Source organism: Diadema antillarum, unplaced genomic scaffold (assembly GCF_040938485.1).
Source record: "Diadema antillarum isolate AM-2024a unplaced genomic scaffold, OU_Dant_1.0 seq00002378_RagTag, whole genome shotgun sequence".
NCBI lineage: Eukaryota > Metazoa > Echinodermata > Echinoidea > Diadematoida > Diadematidae > Diadema > Diadema antillarum.
The window spans coordinates 39014-62871 of NW_027272992.1; the positions used below are offsets into that span (position 1 = coordinate 39014).

A 23858-nucleotide genomic window follows, 5' to 3' on the forward strand; every position below is an offset into this window, starting at 1 on the left:
GGCACAGATTGGGGCATGGCGCGTGTTAAACCTATGGGAAAAACGTTGGGTTAGGGTTTTTGGTTATGGTTATGGTTAGGGACAGGGTTAGGGTTAGGGTTGGGGTTAGGGTTAGGGTTAGGGTTAGGGTTAGGGTTAGGGTTAGGGTTTGATGGTTAGGGTTAGGATTAGGATTAGGGTTAGGTTTAGGGATAGGGTCCCCGATAGATTTTTAGTTTCCCCAATCTGTGCCGTCTAAAAAAAACACGCCGCCGGGAATTGTGTAAACGCCGCCGCCGGGAAATGTGCAAACGTCTTGCCGGGAAGCGTGTGTTAACCCTAACCCTAACCATAACCATAACCAAAAACCCTAACCCAACGTTTTTCCCATAGGTTTAACACGCGCCATGCCACAATCTGTGCCGTCTTAAAAAAAAACGCTGCCGGGAAATGTGCAAACGCCGGGAAATGTGCAATTATGTCTCGCGGGGAAATGTGCAAATTTCATCAACGGGGATATGTGCAAACATGACGCCGAGAAATGTGCAAAAGTTCAATTTTGCCGGGAAACGTGCAAACGTCGCCGGGAAATGTGCAAACCATTTACCTTAGCAATACTTTGTACAAAGATGGTAGATAAACTCCATGTCAAAACTGCGCATGAACCTCTTCTTAATAATATCCTTGACAGATTTTCAACAAAATTGGCAGGTAGCACCATGGCGATGGGATCTCAATTTGTTTAGATTAGTCATAACCCCCCCCCCCAAAAAAAAAAAAAAATGGGGGGGGGGGGGAGGAACCTCAAAGTCCCAGAACTACGGTTTTATCAAAATTCTTCTTATATTATATAACCAAATAAAGTAGAGCTTGGTTGGTGCTATAAAGACATTGATGACAGCAATTCGAGTTTAATGGCAAATCCAGGGATGCAGGGCATGAGGCCATGGGAGGGGGAGGCTTCAACTCTCCTCGATCCCTAGCCCCCTTTCGGGGGGGGGGGGGGATTGAAGCTTTTAAAGATTCCTAATCTCTGGAATCTTTAATCTTCTTCTGTCAAACCGAAAAAGATAGAACTAGGTTAATGCTATGCAGACACCGTAGTTATTGAAATTTCACGTTTGATGATGACGGATCCAGGGGTGCCCTAGCTGGTAGGAGGTGTGAGGGTGAGGAGGGGGATTTTCCACATTTTCTGTATGTTCTTGAAAAATCGTAGCGGATTTTCACCTAACTTGATTTTGAAGTATTAAAATGATCCCCTTCCCCCGCCGAAGAGGAGGGGATGGGGAGGGGGGAGTTGAAGCCTCAGAGTCCCTAAACTCTGTTTTTTTTTTTAAATCTCCTGTAGAACCGAAAAATTTCAGGTATTTCTTGAAAACCCTAAGCATGACAAAAGGAATAAGCCTACATATTTCAAGAAATTTTCTGTACAACTAAGAGTAGAACACAATTTTATCACATTTTTTGGAAGGTTGGCCTACCTTGATGAAATTTCACGTCTGCTTATAACGTGGTGGCTACTCTCTTAGCCCCCGCTTTGGGGAAAGGGGAACAAATTGGACTTGTTGCCCCTTCGAACAAAGTGGGATTCTATTACCCTAGAGATGCTACCTCCCACGTTTGGTAAAAATCCACCGTCAAAGATTTCTCAAACAGACGGACATACCTCGATCCCCCACAATAAAAAATGAAATTTCAGTCATGAATGTCTTCATATAGCACTAAGTTAGCCCTATCTTTTTTTTTGTTCCGCAGAAGAAGATAAAATTCCACAGTATAGACTAGGGACTCTGAGGCTTCACCCCCCCCCCCCCCAGCGGTGTATGTGTGTGTTTGTGGGGGGGGGGGGGGGGGGGGGCTCATTTTCTCAAATCAAATTTTTCTCAATTTTCTAAAAAAAAAAATCCAGAGTTTAGGGACTCTGAAGCTTCAACCCCCCCCCCCCCCTCCTTTGGCGGGAGGGGAGGGGCTCATTTTATCAATTAAGATCATACTACCATAAACATGCTATCTGCCAACTTTGATAAAAATCCGTCGTATATTTTTAAAGAAAATGCTGAAAATGTGGAAAATCCCCCCCCCCCCCCCAATCCCCAGTCTGGGCACCCCTGGATCCGCCATAATCAAACATGAAATTTCAGTCATTAATGTCTTCATATATCACTAACTTACCTTTATTTTTCTGGTTTGACAGAAGAAGATAAAAACAAAAATCCCAATGATTAGGGATCCGACACTTCATCTCCCCCGCCCACTCCCCTTAGGTGGTTGGGGGGGGGGGGTAGGACTCATTTTAACAAAATTGGATCATTGTTATTATCACTGTAAAGATGCATTCTGCCAAGTTTGGTGATAATCTGTCATGAGATTTATCGAGAAGATGCTGAAAATGTGGACAACCCCCTCGGGCTCTGCATCACCCCCCCCCCCCCCCCCCAAAAAAAAAAAAAAAAAAAAAAAAAAAAATCAGGGCACCCCTGGATCCGCTATAATCAAAAATGAAATTTCAGTCATTAATGTATTCAAAGCACTGACTTAGATCAACCTTTTTTCGGTTCGGCAGAACAAGAGAGAAAAAAAAATCCATAGTGCAGGGACTCTGAGGCTCCCCCCCCCCCTTCGGTGGTGGTGGTGGTGGGGGGGGGGGGGGGCTCATTTAAAAAAATTACGACCACATCACTATTAAGATGCTATCTGCCAAATCTGGTGAAAATCCGTTGTGGGGTTTACAAGAAAATGTTGAAAATGTTAAAAAAGACAAGTCGCTATAGACAGGATGGGGGCTACGACATGTGGTAAAGGAAGCAATGATTCATCCACAGGTTTGATTGAGAGTTTCTCTTCCATCTGTACATAATAGGTGAAATGAACGGTTTGCACATTATCCCGGCGGCTTTTGCACATTTCCCGGCAAAATTGAACATTTGCACATTTCCCGGCGTCACGTTTGCACATTTCCCGTTGATGAAATTTAGAGATTTGCACATTTCCCGGCGAGACGTTTGCACATTTACCGGCGTTTGCACCCTTACCGGCAAGACGTTTGCACATTTCCCGGCGTTTGCACATTTCCCGGTGTTTGCACATTTCCCGGCTCCACATGAGCTAGCTTCGTACGTATTTGGATGGCCTTCGCGGTGTGTCGAGATATGGATAAAGAAATGTACGCATGTGGAGCAGTCATACTTCTGCTGATCTATCTTCGGGGTGGGGGTTGAGTTCAGTGAATACATGTACATATAATACGATGATAAAGAGGACCCGTGGTGTCAGTTTTTACTAGCATAATATACCATCCGCTTCCTCCACACTTTTCCCATGTTTTCTCTTATATAGTTGGAGACCGATGATATCACCCAAATGCGTCGATCTTGCCCTAAGCACTATAGATATCCTATTCGTTTGTGGACACATTTAAGTAAAAGTGTTTTTGTCCAATAATTTAGTACAATAAAATGCTACTTTTGTACATCCCTTTTCCCCTTTAATAATTGCTGCAGGGTAATATCAATGAAAATGTTACCCGTGACATACACTGTAGGCCTATAAAATGTCAGTACAAGTCCAGGAAATGTGTAGGTGACTTTAATGAAATGATATTTTGTGGAATTTTCTTTACATTTTCTTTATGTTGTAGCTTCATCTGTGATGTCGTTGATTTTGCTGTTGTAATTGTTGTGCTGTTCTTGTTGTGATGTTGTCATATTTTGATGTGATGTTGTGTAAGTTCATATGTGATGTAGTATGATCAGTATAGTCTTCCAATCCAGTCACCAAGATATCCAAAATTAATCACTTTTGAACGGATTGTAGTAGTCTTCTAATCCAGCGGTCTCATCACCAAAAATGTCAAAAATGCATAACCTTTGAACGGATTGTACCATTTTCCTTAAACTTTTACTGATGTGTTCTACTAATATTGCTGCATTCACTCAATCTAAATGTATGTTTGGGCCGGGTAAATTCCCCTTTAAAGGGGAAATCCAGTCCAAACATAAGTTAGATTTTTTAGGAAACAGTTCTTTATCGGTCAATATGAATATGCAAATGGCAAAGTGAGCCTGTCATCCCCTCACAACTTGCCGCCCTATAGTTTGTACATAATTCTGAAATTTTAGGTTTTTCATTCAAACGCAATTATGCCTGAGGCTCAAATCCTGATATGTAACTGATCACTATTCTGATGAAGTTATTCAACCAGGAATAACATCATGTTTCAGACTTCAATGACAGAAACATTGAATTTTCGTCATTTTTTTTTGTGTGTACACAATCAATGAAAAATTGTGAGGTTATGACATGGTAAGCTCACTCATTTGCATATTTATATCCACTGTACAAGAACTGTTTTGCAGAAATTAGCAAAACTTCCAAATTTCATAACTTCTTTATTTTTCATCTGATTTCGATCAAATTTAGGCCCTATACCATTGAACTCGTAAGATTTTACTCTTTTTTTATCAGACTAACTTATTTTTGGACTGGTAAGTACAATCGCGCTGGCTTCTGAAAAGAGGAGTAATGATCCGAAGAATGTGTGTAAGTGTCCAAACAGATGATCTTAATAGTATTCAATCTTAGATTTTAGGTAGATCACACTCAGTCCCTTGTATGGCGTATACCAGACCACTCTCTTAACCGGGGAGTAAGAGTCCACATCTATGGCTAACTATTAATCAATGTGTGTGTGTATGTGTGTGTGTGTGTGTGTGTGTGTGTGTGTGTGTGTGTGTGTGTGTGTGGCCACAAAGGAACCAGCTGAATGAGCAAGCCACAACGGGACCGACTCTTTCTCTTCGACTTAAACTTCATCTTCTTCAGGAAAGAGAAAGTAGCTATAAGACGTGGTTGAACACGAATTCCCGTCACTTCAAATCTCAGCCGAATTGACGCCAGCCAGTAGAGGCTCAGTAAAGTTACATTCTGTAGTTGCACACACACACACACACACACACACACACACACACACACACACAAGCACACACACACACACAAGCACACAACAAGCGTAGTATATTAACAACTGACTTTCCATTCACTAATTATGATTTCATGATCATTTTATTGAGATGGTGGGTTACTAAAATTACTCAGCATTGGTGAGTAAACAAATAATGTTCAGCTCGTTGAAAGGAAGCAAAGTGACAAAATATTCCTCCAGAATATTCTTCACACTCTTACTCTATAGATCACATTTATGTATGAGAATTACGTCTCCTTTAGGCTTTGGAGTATTACGAAATAAGTCGATAATACAAAAAAGAAACTGAGTCTAAATTCAATATTACGAATTGTTTAAAAAATATATAATTAGCCAATATCTGACTTTAAACTAGCGTTCGCGTCTGATTCCATATCCATGTCCAGCATCCATGTCTTATGTCGCCGATCTGTAGAGAAAAAGAGATAACGAAAAAAGGAGATGAATTAAAATCACATCATACTTTTATCACTTGATTTTTGGAAAACATTACCCCTTATTACCATAACATCCATTATGTCCAGAGCTGTACGACCGTTTGAACAGCTCAAGCGGATGAGATTTTTACCTTGTTTATAAAGGTATTGAGTATATACATAATACAATGTATTCATATATTTGCGTATCATTATCTACTTAATTTCTTTTCATATACTGTATGTATGTGTTTTGTATGTTTGTACTCATACCTGCGTATAATGTGTTTGCGCTATATGCATTTGCATTATTCGTATTTACTTATTATGTAATAAATTGTCTGCGCGTATGATATATACTAGTACACTCTTGCATCCCTGGGAATGACGTTATAGGAAGGGCAGATATTATAGGGAAGCTGAATGGGGGATGGTCATGTTTAAATTCCAGACATAACATGCTTTCATTTTTTTTATATCGCTGTACTACATGTATTTTCATTTTATTTGTTTGTTCTTACCAATGAAAAATGAACGTTTTTACCATCATAAATGCCTATTTCCACGGTGCTAAAATATTACTCGCTAAAGGAAATATTCTTGTTCATTGAGCATGACAAACAAGACCAGTGATGAATATTGTAGTACCTCCTTGGTAAAGTGAATTGCCGTTGTTGGTATTATTGAATGGAAGTGAAAGATTATCATGGGGAAAACAAAGTTATGGGTGTATATGCATTACTTACTTCGAATGACTCCTGACGATTCTAATGAAGCATACTGCAGCCTGCTTTAACTCCGCCAACGATGGTTCCAAGATCCCAGTTTTCCTGGAATTCGTCCTCGGACACGGCCTCGGGAAAGGCCCTCGACATACGGAAGGCTGGCGGACAAAGCGTGTTCGCGTCACATGCGAGCGGCAAAGACGCAACGTTGGCGAACATGATGAAAACGATATTATTAGTATGATGACGATGACAATGACAATGATTATCATTATAACAAGTGTCATCAATATTGTAGATACGATAATCACATTAGTAGCAATGTTACTAAGATAATTTATAATACCAATGTCAGGGGCGGATCTAGGAATTCCATAAAGGGGGGGGGGCACAAATATTTCTGGTGCTATTTACGGGCTCCATTTACTTTTTTTTTTTATTTCGTTTGCTTTAACAAAAATTAAGGGGTGGGAGCGCAAGCCCTGTGCATTGTCGTCATTGTCACTCTTAACAATCATCATGAATTCATTTGTCAATATCTTATATTTTTCACACCAGAAATCACAATAATAAGACTTTAGATGGTTACAATAAACATGATTAAGAAGTCTTGGACCTAATAATGGTGACGAGAGCAATAACTACACACCATAAACAGAATAAAATGGGAAGACACATGGATATAGAAATTCTGAGACAAAAAAAAAATTGTCAAGATACCAGATTAATGAACTATTATGAAATTTCTTGTTCAAATTTCATCTATAGTGAGGGAAGCACATGAAATCATCCTACAACTTGAATTGTAGCTTTTGAACGGATCGTTACATTCTCCGAAAAACCTTCAGAGAGTGTTTTACTAATCTTTCTACATTATAAGTGCGTCCATCATTTTATGATTGTCTATGTAATGTCTATATATACGGTTGGCCGAGCACAATGTCGGGGGAAACGGCTACGTTCAACGCTCCTAGAGTTGCAAAATCAGTTTAGTTTATTGAAAGAATTTACAACCAGACATTGTTACCAATACGCATCAAACAGCACATGTTGTGTGAACAAACGAGGTAGTTGCTAATATTTTTGTCGTGTTTCCTCACTGCAAAGATGGAACAAGAAATGCTAAATGTAGGCCTACACTGTTGATATGACATAAATGCATATGCTTTATTCATTAAAGATTTTAGCACTGTTTGTGAAACTTCTTTCACATCAGATCCCCAAAATAACTCTGGTGACTTTTGGGTATTACCATTTTGTGTTCAATGTGTGCTCACTCATGCAAGACTCTATCAGCTAATCAATATAGTATCTAAGGAATACCCCTACCAGTTTATTGTGTTCAAAACACGTCGTTAAAAAATTTAAGCTATTTTGATTTGGGGTACATTTTTTAAATGAGTATAATTATGTAATCATTTTTTATGTGCACATATGATTTTGTAAATTACTTTTTCTTCGAAGGAGCTATGGAATCATTGATTTGGATTCAGCTGAATTGAATTGAACTAAATTAAAAATATGATTTGATTTAATGAAATTGAACGGAATTGCGTCTGCCTTTTCGGCTTTATTATTTTTTTTCTATAGCTTACCTAGCTCTGCGTCGGATGCACCATTTACCAGCGCGCATCCTTTCTTGGCTCCTGCCAAGGCTTTGCTTCCATAACTCTTCAGAGTATCCCAAAAGCCTTCGGTGCGGAAGTTATCTACGTGAGAAATTGCAGTGAACACAATAGCAGAGTAAAATGTTGTTACAAGAGTGTCAATTTCATCATTTTTCATTGACCTTAATTGTTCTGAATCATTATTGCCTTCCTCCTGAAAAAAAAATCAATCAAAACAAAAGACACAAAGATCAACCATTAGGCCTATATCCGAATGTATAATATGGTCTATTTTAGTATTACATTTTCTTCAAGTCCTTTTTTCTTAAATAGCGTATTGCATGTTGACTTTTACATGCAGACCAAATGAGGGCGAATATATCATAAATCACAATGCTCGATGCGTTCTCAGACTCAACATAAACTTTCATATATTATTTATGTTGTTGTCAGTTGTAGCTGCTATATCTAGCACAAGGAATTTCCTAAATATTTACAACAGCCACGGCTCAGGGATGGCTGTTTCACTGTTCGAAGTCAATTAGTATAGTATAGAAAAAACAAGTACTAACCTTTGCAATCAAAGGCTCTTACCATTAATTTCTGTTTTGCTGGAAATAATACTTAAGAGCACATGAACACATCGCGCATATTGCCTATATCTAACTAGACGGATGTTTTGACACTTAGATGGCTACTCAGATGGCTTGATAGGCCCTATTTCCTCTTCAGGTATCACTCTAAGTCTATAGATTATTTTCTTCTTTCGTCAAATGTTGCCGACCAATTCTTATACCGTATTTTTTCAACGTTTGCGAACCATAATTATATAAACCTTCTTTTTTTTTTACCCTTTTAGTAACATTTTTCTTTCCTCCTATCCATATTAAACTATTATGTGTCTAGTTCTGTCTCAAACTCTTCCTCTTACAATAATTGGCAATTATCGCTCGATTTCTTCTTTTTTTTTAACCATTTATATACAGCCACCCAAAGTCACTTTCTGTGTCTGTCAGATGTCCCCTGCTTACTCTTGTATTATTACCCCCCCCCAAAAAAAAAACAACAAACAAACAAACAATCAAAACAAAACAATATATATTGTACAACTATCAAAATGTATTCATTTTCTTTCAGCCGTAGAGCCATAGCAGTATGCTTATTACAATCTCCATCAGTTACATAATATTTCCACATTTTGAGAGATAAGAGGAAATAGAATGGACAGTTGTCCCGCATACTACTTGGAGCAGATGCGACCTTTACCTTTGGCCAGGCTTTCCAGAATTTCCTTCTTCAGGTCTTCTCGGCTGGGGGCCGAGCTGCCGAGAGAGACGGTCATCAGGAGGCCGAGCAGTACCAGGGCGAGCTTCATGATTGTGCTGGGAGGTTGTTTGTACACTGCAATAATTTGAATAAAGGAATGATTTACACTCAGGTAATTGCCTGGTGCAATGCAGGCATCAATTTACAATGTCCTTTGATTTGCTTACTTTATAGATTCCGATATAAAAACGACAATAAAGTAATGATTATATGCAGATGATACGATAATTACAATAGTATAATGGGCAGCTATACTATACCTGATGCAGTGTAGCGCACCCGTGTTTGGACGCTCCTGGCGCCTAATTCGATACCGACATAAACAGTTGATAAAATACTCACATTTTGGTTATCTGATTATGAGCATAAACGCGTTTTGTTTCATATTGTTCTTTGTCACAGCATCACTGCACGTGTTCTTCCTCATCTGACGTTATAAAGACTGGCTAAAAAAAAATGGTAATCAATCCAACTGAGATAAGTGAACTTTTCCCTATATACCTTCATATAGGTGGCAGTAAATTGTATCTCTATGAATACAAAAACGACAGGCAGTTATATAAACAAGTATATATAACGATATCACACAAACAAAATAAGCATTTATCTACAATTATTCTGTAAAAGCAAAGAAGCTTACGTTATCACCTTGAAGGTAGTCGACGAAAAGCCGGAGTCAGCTGTTACGAGTCTCTGCTGTCGAATGTTGAGAAGAGCACGATGAAATTCACAGCGTTCTGCTCACCTATTTATATCTTCTAGCAGCCATACATCACCATTCTCTTTGAAGACGAAACGTTTGTTTGACCATGTAAGTACATTTCTACGACAGGTTGATGAATCGATATCTCTTTAAGACGAAATGTTTGCTTGACCATATGAGTACATTTCTATGACAGTTTGATGAATCGATATTTTCGGGGGACTGTTAAACTCTTATTCTGTCTTTAAAATTGATAGTGGTCAAGGAAGAAGGTGTCCGGATGGACGAGAAGTGGACGGTCAAAGGAGAATATAGTTCAAACAGGAAGTATACAGTGTCCAACATATGGTCTCAGACTTCCAGTTACTGGAGATTAATCAACTTTGTCATCGTTTCGTTTTCTTTTGTTTGTTTCTTTGTCTGTATTGTTTGTTTGGTGTCTCATTCCTGCGGGTTCCAAAGTCATATAGTTTTAACACTTCCCCCTTTTTTTCTTCTTGTTTAGAGTGCAAGCAACGCGGTAGAAGATCACTGTCAGTTTTTTTTTTTGTTGTTGTTGTTGTTTCCCTTTCCTTTTTTGTTTTGGGTAGAGTGTAATAAGATGGATAAGTTTTTCTTTTCCTTCTTCTTATTGAATTAAATTGATAATGGTTTATTGATAAATATAAGCAAAGTAGTACTGAGTAGCCGGGTGACTAAACTATGCATTACATTTTATATATATACATATATTTATAAATAATAAACACCATAAATATGAATGAATAACTTTTCAACAATAACAAATATAACATTAACAGAACCATAACATATGCATGTATATAGCATCTTATCAAAACGCAAATAAGAGGAAAAATAAAGTACAAAATTTATTACTTTAAAATGATAACTATAGTTATCAATATACCTATACACACGCACACACACACACACACACACACACACACACACAAACACATGCACATCACACCCACATGTGTATAGATACCCATCAATACTCATCTCATTCGCCCATTCAACACATGTAAACATTCATACATCAAACAAGGATTATAATTTCCTGATTATGAAAGTCTCTATAGGAAATTATAAGTATAAACAACATGAAGAAATTCAACAATATGCTGACAAGTTTCATAGAACAACCCCCCCCCCCTCCCCCGAAAAAAAGCAAAAAAATAACAAAAAAAAACCCACAAAAAATAACAAAAAATCAACAACAGATAAAATCAAACAATTCTGTGACCAATTTCAATTATGAGTGCCTGGACTTGCCCTTGGCTTTAAGGTTTGCGACTTCATTTATGTGATCATGGGGTCTTTGAGGTGAATAGTCATTTTGTATTATCATGGAATAGCGTCCAATACTTGAATTAAAATCTGTTTCAGCTGTAAGATTAAAATGATATCACACTCGATTAGTTTGTTGAAATGACATTAAATTGCACGTAATAAAATATGTCTGTAACAGAAATGCAGAATTAAACTCAATCAATCAATCAATCAATCAATCTATCTATCTATCTATCTATCTATCAATCAATCAAATAACCGATGAACCAATCAACCAAACAATCAATCAATCAATCAATCAATCAATCAATCAATCAATCAATCAACCAACCAACCAATCAATCAATCGATCAATCATTCAATCAATGCCTTTCCCTGTTCCGAATTTCCCCAAACGTTAATGTATTAAGCTCATTCACAGATACAACTATTCTTTTCCTCATGATATCGAACCTTTTTGGAACGACAAAATTTCCCTTCTTGCGAAATATGTCATGCTTTCCGACTTATAACAACAACGACAACAAGAAGTTTAGAACAGAACTAATAGTGTACGTCAATGCTTGCTTACATCATAGCAAAAAACAAAACAAAACAAACAACAAAAAACCCGACTTTCAAGCAATGAGAATGCAAGTCATTCGTTGTGGTAAAATATACAACCTGTAATTGATTTCGTCTTACCCCATTGTTCTGCATCACGCGATTGTTATCAATCGTTTCCACTGCCGGGAGACAAAAATCGTCCCAGCAGCTGAACCAACCCTTATGATCTTTCTGATATCTTTATCTCTCTCTTCTCTCTCTCTCTCTGTCGCCCGAGATATTCCATGCAAACTGAGTATATCACTCCCACCTGGTTTTCCTCACTAGTTATTTTCAAGACTAGGGCAATGTTTCATGAAACTTGTCAGTCACTGACAATTTTGTTTTAAGCGACTGAAATCCTTTGATTGGCTGAGAGCAACTTTGTCAGTGAAAATCACTGAAAGAACACATAATGAAATGCCCCCCCCCCACACACCATGCACTCACCTCAGGGTCCTCAGTCCCATATTCACAGACTTTCATCTAATCATTATGTATTTCTGATTTCCAACATTAATGCCATGTACTTTATCCCGATTCTTTGCATCCCAAATACCATTTGGGGGAAAAAAAGAAAGAAAAAATGAAACAAACAAACAAAAGCTGGATGGGTTGAGTGCTTTCTCTATTCAAGCACATGTGTGTATATATGTGTGTGTGTGTGTGTATGTGTGTGTGTGCATGTGTGTGTGTGTGTATGTGTGTATGTTTGCATAATAAAACATCTTGTTTGGGTAACTTGTTTGGAAACAATAAATATTTTGGATGACACTAGTAACTAAAGATCCCTATACCCCTATACCATGGAGAGAGATCGGTTTCTCCATTAATACAAGCAACAAAAATATCACTAGGCTAAAAACCTAGTACAGTTTGTACACTGTACAGCATTGCCGTCTGTATTTGGTTGTCTAATCATCTTTCATGGTAGTCAAACAACCACTTCACCTTCCGCCAAATGTACTCGTGTCTGAAAGAGAGTACACTAACTGTCGTATTCTTTCTAAGTGCACCTGGAAAAGATATACAATGTAGTGACTACAATAGGAAATTTAGGCTTCTACCAACCTTTAGTTCCCCAACTGATGAAAGTTTTCTGCATCAATGTAGTGACTGTATATGAAATGTAGTTTTCAAATGCATTCCCTTTGTAAAAAGGGAGTAAAAAGTTATTCACAATGGTATAGTTCTGAGCTACTGTAATAAGATAATGTACAAATCAGAAGCAAACAAAATATTACGGATGCACACAGCAAGTCCTTCACTTCCACATGAGAAAAGAATTGCCATGTATGGATCTGAATTGTAGAAAAAAAGAGCCTGTATTTATTTCACATTCAGGCAAATGTACATAAAGTTGGTATGTGCACTTCATGATTTATACAAAATTTGGTATACTGAGTATGTATGGGTGAAACTAACAGTCGCACATACAAACAGTCCACTGTACAATATAATACAAACACATCATATCTCTGAACACATATCACTATTGATACACAGAGCTTCCTCATAAAACACCGTTTCACCTTTTTTTTTTCACCCCAAAATATCTAGCGTACGTCTAATCATGATGTGAATCATTCTTAGCAATTTTCACACATATGAAAGAATTTTCAACCATCATTCTACGTCGGCTGTCTTCTTTGGATAAGATAAAAATATGTACCTCTTGACTATCACGATGATCTATTCTTCCAAGACAGACACAACCTTGCATTTCCTACCTAGCATCAATAATGCATTCAGCTACTAGTATCCCATTTCCATAGGAAACTTTACACATGAAATTCCCATCGCTTCTCAAAGACACATCATCACAGACGAATCTATGACTTCAGTCTCTTTGTCATTAGTGCACCTCTTCATCAGCGATTGTACAATCTTACAGCCGAATCCTGCATAGGCCGTTTATTTTGCAAGGTTTCTATTTTCATGGATTTCAGGAGTCGGGTGTTATCTGCAAATTTAAAACATGCGAAAATATCAACTCTGCTCCTGACTGAAAGTGGCATGCATGCATATACTATTTCTCCATTCATTATGGAGCTCCAAGATCATGAATTTAACCACTCATGAATTGTCGTGAAGTCCACATTGGCAAAAAATTAGACTTGCTGAATATATATGGTGTATACAGTACATCAAATCTCCTTAAAAGTCCTGCTGTTCTTTTAAAGAGAACTTGATAGAGATAAACTGAAATGGAATAGTGTGAGATTTTAATATGACAGATACTTCTCATTTTTCCCCTTGGAAAAAGAAAGTGTTGAGGGAGGGAAAAACAAGATGAGTTTGAAGCAAATGCAGGTAAATGCAGCTGTTTTTCACTGTCGAATCCAAGAAAATATATCACCACAACCATGTCAGAAAGTCTAAGGGTCAGTTTCATGAAGTCATTACATAAAAGTCTTTACACAAATCTCAGAATGTCCAAAGTTGCTTATATGCAGCTATGAGAGACTTTCAAAGAGAAGCAAAATCAATTTCATGAAGTCTCTCATAAGTGTGTGTCTCATGAGCAAAAAGTCTCTGATAAGACTTTCATGAAACAGACCCTAGGCCAAGCGAGAAAAATGACATTCCAGACCAAATATGAGAATCAAATTACTTACCACTCTAAAAGGCAATTGAACTAAAATGGGTCAATATCATCAATGACTGAGGTGGTATAATAGTTCATCACATTTATATCAATGGCCTGCAAGTCTGCATTTCAACACAACCAAGAATATGAGCAAATTTGCATACCTAATCAAAATACATATACAGAGAAATCAAAGTCCTAATTCCATGACAAAAAATGTCCATGAATGGTAACAGGTGATGATCTAATGTATACGCCAAATATTTCGTGAGGTTTTTATTTTTAGTAATCTTCGCGAGTTGGGTGCTATTCACGAATTTTAAAGACATGTGAAAATATTAACACTGGTCTCTGCATGAATGTGACATACACGCATACATTCAGTAATGTGCTTCACAATCATGAATTCAACCACTCACAAAATTGTCACTAGTCCAGATTTGCGAAAAATTTGACTAGCTAAATATATGGCGTATACAGTCAGTGGTTGGAGAAGACAACATTCACTGACTATTCGGCACTAAATGTGAAATCAAGGCCAGGTGTCAGTTTGATGATATCGGGACAGGCAATTGCTCTGGAAATACTAATCACATCTCAATGACGATCAGTTTTACTACTACTCTGGAGAAGGAAATGACTAGGCGGTGCAAGTACAATTAGACGTGAACTTCCGAATCACAAAAGCATCACGAATGATATTCAATCTTGCATGGGTACGTCAAGTCCTTTCCAATCATCGCACATCATGTGATCATGACACCTCACTACCCAACATGCATCATTGCATCCCAAACTCTCTAAGCTGCTCCGCACCACGTATACAATGCCATGGATGTTACTTCCTGTGATATCTATGCAAAATTTTACAGATCCATGATTCCCCCCATAACAAAAAAAAAAAAATCAAATCAAATCAACAACAAAAACTTGACTGCATCCTAAAGAAAAAGTTATGTGTATTTTCTCCAAATCCATAAATATATTTTATCAAAATAAAAACATAAGCATAATTCATATGAATACGCCACATCAATAACCATTTTCAATGCCTTCTCATCAAAGGACAGGGCAGAAAATGGAAAGGATGCAATTTTTATGCCTCCATTAAGTGTTGCCAGGGACATAATGTCTTTGGGTTGTCCATCCATCTGTCTGCAATAGATTTTGTGGATAATGTTAGTTAAAGAACTTTTGAGGTATCCAAACAAAACTTGACATATAAGTAGGCCTGTGTATGAGTGGGTGAAGCTGTGCCTTTCAACAAGTTTACAAAATCTCAGGGTCAACAATTAATAAAACCAAGGTTAAATTCAAAGATTTCACTATTTCTCCAATATCTCTGCAATGCCTGAAGGTATTTTCATAAAACTTGGTGAATACAGTACATGTATCATCAGATACAGGGTCAAATGTCAAATGTCAAAAGTCAAATGAAAATATTAAAATTTCATACATCACCTTTGGATCTTGGAAATGGTTCAATTTATCTCCATGAAAACTTAGTACATTGGTATACATGTATTACCTGACAATGATTCTCTTTGGGAGTTTTGGGTCCTGGGTCAAAGATCAAGGGCAAAGGTCAGGATAGAATGCTAAAATTACACCATTTTCTCCATATCTTGGAAGTGACTGAAGGTATCCACTTTATTGAACTTGGTCTATAAAAGCATTTCCACACAGTGATTTTGTAGTAAAAGATTTAGGCCATATGGTCAAAGGTCAGGTGAAAATGCTGAAAATATCACACTATTTTCCATGTTCGAAAAGTGGGTAAAAGTGACAACATGAAAATTGGTGTATTATTACTAGATAATCATTTGCCAATCATGTGAAACTGTCTCATTTCACGGTGGCAAGATGTTCTGTAGACTATTGGGAATATAATGGCACATGGTGGAGGCATACCTTTTACCATAGCGACATTTATATAATATTGGATGCACTTGAGTGGTATATCAGATATATTGCATTCATCAACATGAATATTGCACGAGTCGAAGACGAGTGCAATATTCATGTTGATGAATGCAATATATCTGATATACCACGAAAGAAATCCAGTATTATTATTATTATACATACAAACCACTTTCCACTACAACATCACATTCAATTTCCAAAGAGAAAAAAAAAAAATGAAAAAGGGTTTCACTCACCAATTTATTGTTTACAAAATCTAATCTTTCAACTTGTATACGTACGTGTATCTACGCACGGTAATGGCATGCATTTCTCAACCTTATCGCGCATTTCTCAACCCCTGCGCGCATTCTCAACCTCATCGCGCAATGCCACTGCACTTTCTTACGCGAGGACGCGATACTGCGCGCGCGCGGATAAAGAAACATTTGAGTACGATATTGACAGCAGAGTACAATATTGGAAACAATATTGTACTCCTTTTCTCCATTGATACGGGTAATGGAAAATGCATAGGACAGGTATTATGCTAACAATATTGTACGTCATTAAGTAAACCCCTTGCAGGAATATTGATACATGGTTTTATTGTATCGAAAAAGTGGCTTGTATGTATAATAATTCTAGTTATTACTTGATTATGGATGGAGTCCCTAACAGATGATGTGACACGTGCTGCTGACTGCATCAAGGAAAATGGAATCTGTACAAGTGTCTCCCTTGCAGTGGCTGCTTAACCAGAGCACAAATGTCAGTTTCTCAGAAGAGTTTAGGTGTGCTTCAAAAGCAAGACAAATGCAAATAAGTAGCTTTCTTCAAGGAAAGAGAAAATGCAGGGAATATCAAGTATATAATTTGACAGAGGAGGTCATGTGCATTAAACTGGGCTTACATGATTGCTCCAGCAAAGCCATACGATAATCTCTTTTGTTTCATAAGCTTCTTCGACATTGACGATGACTGACGATTTGCTAGGACGATCTTAGATAACATAGCCTACACACCATTAATGCACAAAAGCAAAACAAAATAACAAAACAAAACAGACTGGTTTTATAACAGAGTCGGGGCGAGTTGGTGATTGGGTGGGCTGTCCTACCAAACAGGAGAATGCCAGCAGTCACTTGTACAATTTTTGTCTTGCAAGAATAACTCCTTCTCAAATGCCTAACAAGGGCTTTGAAATACAGACCACTGGATTTTGATTGATCTGAATGTACACTACATCACTGTATTGATTATTCTTCACATGCAACTTCTGCTGGGTTCAAAACATGGGACAGCAAAAATCACTTTCCCTTCATATGTTGAAATTTCTGCACAGTGATGACATGATAACAATGACATGATAATAATTTTTAACATGCATTGTATTTGGCACTATTTCATTGGGACAAATCACATCAATGTGCCTTTTCAACAGAAAAGCAATAAGTGCAATATTCATAGACATCTGTAAAAGAAATTTTACTCCGGCAAAGGCTACTGCGCACCAGAAGATTAGTATCAGTCGTATATGCACAAACAGCGAGTGAAACCTTTCGCACTGCTTGATACCTCTGTGACGTTCATCTGAAATTATACGGCTGCAAATGGGACTTTTTGTCAGCACCACCAAGAACTCCACACATAAATGCCATGACAATATCACAGATTGAGGAATGCATACAGTGAGAACAAGAAAAATGAGGTTTCCTTGCGTGTGGTGTGTCTGATTGGTGTTCCAGAGTACTTCGTAAGAAAGAAAACATACAGTGGTGTATGCACAATTTGCGAATGACTACAAACGCCAACGAAATGACACCAGTAGCCATTCGTAATTACAGCAGTACTAATTGATGGCCTCAAAGACACAATATAACTGCTAAAAAATTCAGCCATACCACCACCTCGTCACTGTATCGTAGTAGCAACAAGAACCAGTGACCGCATTAATTACTGGTACATGATGACCTGTTACTGACAATATTTTTAGTTATCTAGGAAATATCCATGATAATGGGTGCACCATTATCAAACTCTCTATTAGATGTCATTGTTTTCTTACAATTAAATTGAAATAAAGATACCTGATACATTCATGGAAAAAAAAAAAAAAATTCCGAGGAAACTTTTGGGCTGTGTTTGAATCTTCAATATCAATGCTGTAAATACAAAATATTATGCCTAATGTATGCTCCACTCAAGAACAGTGTCAAATGTCATCATCGTAGAGAATGCCACCACAGAAATTCATCTCACTGCTCAGGAAGCACTTGTCATCACTGTTTGTGTGACAACTCCATACTGTGATTATTCTTCATAGCATGTTGTAGGTTTTGTGGAGAGCTTCAACCTGAAAGCTCAAAAACCAAAAACAAAACCAAAACTTGGAAAAGAATGTGTAGCCGACAGGACTCCTCACAGGAACAGACCAGTTTATGAACACAAGAATATTCTCAAATGACTGCAATATTCCCTGCAGGTTCCTTGTAGGTTCCTTACAGATAAGCCACGATTTCCACTGAACATGACACACTAAAATGATGACCTCAGGTATGAAACATTCACCAGTGGAAGGTATCTATATGAGGCAATTAAAGTTGTAAACTTTCTTTCTTTTTTTATGAAGTTAGAGCTCTCATTGCCTCCTGTCATGCATTCAGTTACAGGATCATGATGGTTTTATGGTTGGTGCTATGACTAATATCAACAAAAGAGATCCTGTTTTTGCCAGCATTTGTTTCTTTGTTTGTCCCATAGCTACATTACTTTTTAAAGAAAAAGAAAAAAAAATAAAGAGTTAAGAACAGATTTTGACACAATCTTTCATGATAGGCCAACTGTGGTAAAAGGAACAGGTGGTAAGTAATTGGTGGTATTCCATACCATGATCCAGATCCAGAATATTTCTTAAAGGATGCCTACACATTACTCTGCCACTAATGATCCCTTGGTCTTGGTGGAGGTTTGCATTCTCTTGGCACTTCTAGTTTCCCCCGTCATCACAAATTAATTGTGGTACAGTTGATGCAAAATAAAAGATTTGGAGGAGGAGGATCAGGCTAATTTACTACAAAGAAAAAGAAAGAGAAATCACTCCTGTCAATGAGGATCCCACCCAGTACACCAACACTATTCCTCTGTCATAAAGGCACTGAATAAACAAAGTGAGAACAAAACTGAGAGAGTTCAAACAGTAGAAGGTGGGTGCCTGACTCGAAGTGAAAAATTCATTGATCACGAAGATGACGATGGCCCCGAAACCCTAAGGTGGCATCCTGTCTGTCCAACTTCCGAGTGAAGTCGTCCAAATCACACAGGAAACGGTTTCTGACAGTTTCCAGATCAGCATCCCTTCTCTTGGAGTGCCTGATTGTCCGGATGAGGGGAAGTCTTTGGAGCTCTGCACGGGGTATTAAAGAATGGCTGCATGATGATCCCGCTGGAAACTGGCTTCCCTGTCCTCGATGAGAAAACCTAAACCAGTTGATGACATCCGGACACCGGGTCTCTCGGCCGCATGCACTCCTCTGATTGACTTGCTCGTACTTTTTCCCGGCTGCGAAACCCAAGCTCCATCAGTATCGGTACGCTGGGACCACGGATGGATCACAATAATCCCTGCACCAATGGAATGCTGGTCAACAAGAATGTCCTCGACAAATTTCAGATGGATGAAAAGTCTCTGTGAATTTGGGACTTCCCTTCAGTCACTATCTGATCCAGTGACGGAGGCCTTTTTCCTCTTCTTGGCTGGTTTTGACTTAAACTTCACCTCATCATCCTACAAGAAAATCAAATAATATATAAAATATGAAAAATGATGCAAAAGTCATTGATATGCATTCAATAAGGGCCTATTTCTCAGATCATCCAAATACTAATCAATCTTTTATTGTACTTTGAGGGATATGCCACTGCATGTTCAAATCAACTTTGATAAACAATCTATAAATTAAGTCACACATTCAGAACCATGAAAGTTTTGCTCTACGTGAGAGATAACAAAAGACTAAGTAAGGGAATTATACCATTTCAGATACTTTTCATAACACAGTGACACTGGTCACAATCACAAATGCAAAAACAACAGTGACATCTACTTGGCATATGTTGTCATTATACTCTAGTTGTATATTTGTATCCATCTTGTAAACTCTTCATTTATCTATCCATTAATCTATCTATCCATTACTCTATCTATCCATCTATCTATCTATCAATCTGTCTATCTACCTATCTATTCTATATCTATCTACTTATTTATCTATTTCATTCATTCATCTGTTCCTCAAACATCTTTCCAGGAATTCCAGTGCATTAAAAAATCTTACAACTTATTCTCAGAACTATCATTATTCCTATTCATTTATTCCATACTTGTGTTTTCATGTATTCATCCACCCATTCATTAATCTTACCATTCATCTATCATTCCATCATTCCATCCCTCCATCAATCTAACAACCTTATCCTATTAAGAAAGTAGTGTGCAAGAGTGAGACATTTCACCTCCTCTGAAGACGAAGTCTCATCATTGTTGACCGGTTGACTCTTCCTTGCCCTGGGGCTGGTGCTCCCCGGTGACCGCCTGGCAAGCCGACTGCGAGTTGTTCTCGACGCATCCTCCAGGTCCTCTACGAGCGCAAAAAGGTCGCTGAACCTGCAATGGCCACATCATCATTATAGGGGGCGTCGAAGACTTTTTTTTTAAAGTGTACAATGCCTTGAGTATTATTTGTGTACATTTGTAAAATTTAGTTCTGAACCATTTGTGAGATATGGAGAAAAGAGTGAAATTTCAACACTTTCAGTCAACCTTTGACCATATAGCCTGAACTTCCCTCTAAAGAATATTCATTTGGTGGTACAAGTATACACTAAGTGTTAAGAAAATACCTTCAGGCATTGCATAAATATGGGAGAAATAGTGAAATTTTGAGCATTTGACCTAGACCTTTGACCTTTGACCTTGAACATGTACATCAACAAAATGGATAGGCACAACTTTGCCCACTCATACATATACAAGCCAAGTTTTGTTATGATACCTCAAATGTTTTTTTTTTTTTTTTTTTTACGCTGTTCACAAAATTGATTATGGAAAGATGGAAGGATGGACAACCCGAAAACATTATACCTCCGGTGTCACTTCATGGCGGAGGCAAAAAAATTGAAAATCGCCTGTCAACTCTGCTTTTGGGATTAACAAACTGATCTGCCACGAACAACTGTGAATAAAAACTCAGCATATGGTTTGAATTTCAGGAATAAAGCAATGTTTATTACTTTGGAATCTGTCCTACCCACTCACAATTCTACACACTTGCACAAGCTGGATGGGGCATTAATAAATCCACAACCTTGTAATACTTTATACGACAGAAATGGAATGAAAATCTTGGAACTTGCTTTGTTTTTTGGCTCTCTGTGCACACGTTCTGGAACTGATGAAGACCATGTAATAACGACTCTTGGCGGAAAACTGTGGATGAATGGCAATATGATATAAAACAAGAGAAGAATGAGATTGAAAGAAGAAAAGCTCTTTAGAATCTTTCATGAGAAACTGAAATTGATGTCTTTGCTGCATGCATAATGTTTGGATATACATGCAAACATCCAAACAAATAGTATGTCATGAAAACTTCAAAAAGAATGAATATGTCTGCAGCCTTCTCATCCTAACAGAATGTAATGTGGTGAAATTCTCACAATAAAAGTGATTTACATGACAGAAATTCAAAATGGATTATTGAACTAACACCTTGTTCACCACCGGAATACAGTATATATATGCAGATCAATTCTCTTTTCTTTACTATACCTCACTGGAAACAAAAACAAAGTTAAAGTGCCTTCCATGTACATAGGCATTCAATAAACCAAATTTTTAAATCAGCAAAGTGTGGTGGTAATGAACAAGAGAACTGGGGGTCTCGCGCTCACCTGGGTATCGCAAGTTCACCTTCCACGCAGTCACAATTCTAAATTACCCATAGCACTACTGCAGCTTATCGCTTACAATTTGAGAAAGGAAGATTTTCAAAGATGCTTCAATTTGGCGGTTCTGACTGCCCCAGGTGGGGCATGGTGCCCAATTAAACAAATTAAGATCCTATCCCCCTTGGGATGCTACCTGCAGGTTGGTGAAAATCAGTCTTGGGGTTTTCAAGAAGAAGATGAAATTGTACAATTCAGCCCCCCATTAGGACCCCACCCACTCCCTCCCCTGGGTCCCAAGGGGGGGGGGGCACCCCTGATTCTGCCATGAACAAACTTGTAACTACAGTCATCACTGTACTAAATCATAGTATTAACTTAGCTCTATCACTTCCAATTCTAGAAAAGAAGATTTTTAAAGATTCCTTAAATTTGGGGGGTTTGGGCCCCTTGGGGCCCCCAGGTGGGGCATGGTGCCCATTTGAAGAAATTGAGATCCTATTCCCCTAGTAATGCTACCTGCTAGTAAAGTTTGGTGAAAATCCATTATGGGGTTTTCAAGAAGAAGATGAAAATGTACAACTTAGGCCCTCATTAGGACCCCTCCCCACCCCCCTCCCACGGGTCTCAAGGGTGGCAACCCCATGATTCTTCCATGAACAAACTTGAAACTAAAGTCATCAATGTACTAAATCACAGTATTAACTTAGCTCTATCACTTCCGGTTCTAGAGTAGAAGACTTTTTAAGATGCCCCTGGGCTCCCAAGGTGGGGCATGATGCCCATTTGAAAAAAAAAAAAATGAGATCCTATCCTCCTAGGGATGCTACCTGCCAAGTTTGGTGAAAATCGGTCATGGGGTTTTCAAGAAGAACATGAAAATGTAAAAAGCTTACACACGCTGGACACAGAGCGATCGCAATAGCTCACTTGAGCCTTTGGCTCAGGTGAGCTAATAGAGATTAACAGGTTTTTACAGTTAAGGTCACAACTTACAGAGTGTTTGCCTGCTGGCCGAAGTATGCCTGAGTCCGTCAAGGTGTCCTAAGATCTGTGCAGGCGTAGGATAGTTCTGCTTTGCTGTTTGTCTACACAAGATCAACAAACAAGCAATCAAACAAACAAGCATAAGCATAAACGTGGGACAAACATCAGTATATCTGTCATGGATAGGTATTTAATATTCAAAGCGTCAATAACAGAACACCTGGTAGGCAGCAGTGAAAGCTTACACCATCATACATCATGGTGACAAACATTACTGACTTTGCATTGGTCAGGGACTTTGGTGCTCGTGGATGGTGCTTAGTTTATATTCATATAAATGGATTCAACAATATAGGGGTAATACCTACGAGTAATACCTTCATGTTGGATTGCAAAAATGACAGCATTAACATGCAAAGAAAATGCAAAAAAGAAAGGATTCCATGTGAATAACTTCAACAGGATCGGCACTCCACCACTGCTGCAAATAACAGGCCTGCACGTACGCACCTTTGGCGTATCCTCTTGGCAGCATTCGCCGCCCGCACCATTATGCCCTTAATGGCGTCTGCCAGATGCTGCTCGTCCTGCGACGCCCAGTGGCTCAAGATGGACGCCGTCAGCCTGTCTCCGGACTCCACCTTCCTACTCAGCAGCGGTTTCAGGAATTCTTGCGAAGCCCTGGGGAGAAAGGCACATACAATCTTCATAACACATCTCTTCATCATGTCCAAGAAATGCACTACATGGAAACTTTATGTCCAGATCACTTTCAAAAGACAAGCTTCAAGGGAATACCACAAATAGATATA

General features: G+C 38.3%; 1 protein-coding gene across 1 annotated transcript in view; it reads right to left on the bottom strand.

The window, feature by feature from the left end:
• Positions 1-19034: 19034 nt before the first annotated feature.
• The window catches only part of LOC139714679 (integrator complex subunit 3-like), a 38073-nt gene continuing 33249 nt past the window's right edge, over positions 19035-23858 (bottom strand). The window contains exons 28-32 of the mRNA XM_071626355.1: positions 23557-23727; positions 23056-23147; positions 21529-21601; positions 20629-20779; positions 19035-19900 (exon numbers count right to left, since the gene is read on the bottom strand). Of these exons, the coding sequence (XP_071482456.1) occupies positions 19823-19900; positions 20629-20779; positions 21529-21601; positions 23056-23147; positions 23557-23727 (565 nt within the window). The 3' untranslated portion in view covers positions 19035-19822. The remainder of the gene's footprint in view (positions 19901-20628; positions 20780-21528; positions 21602-23055; positions 23148-23556; positions 23728-23858) is intronic.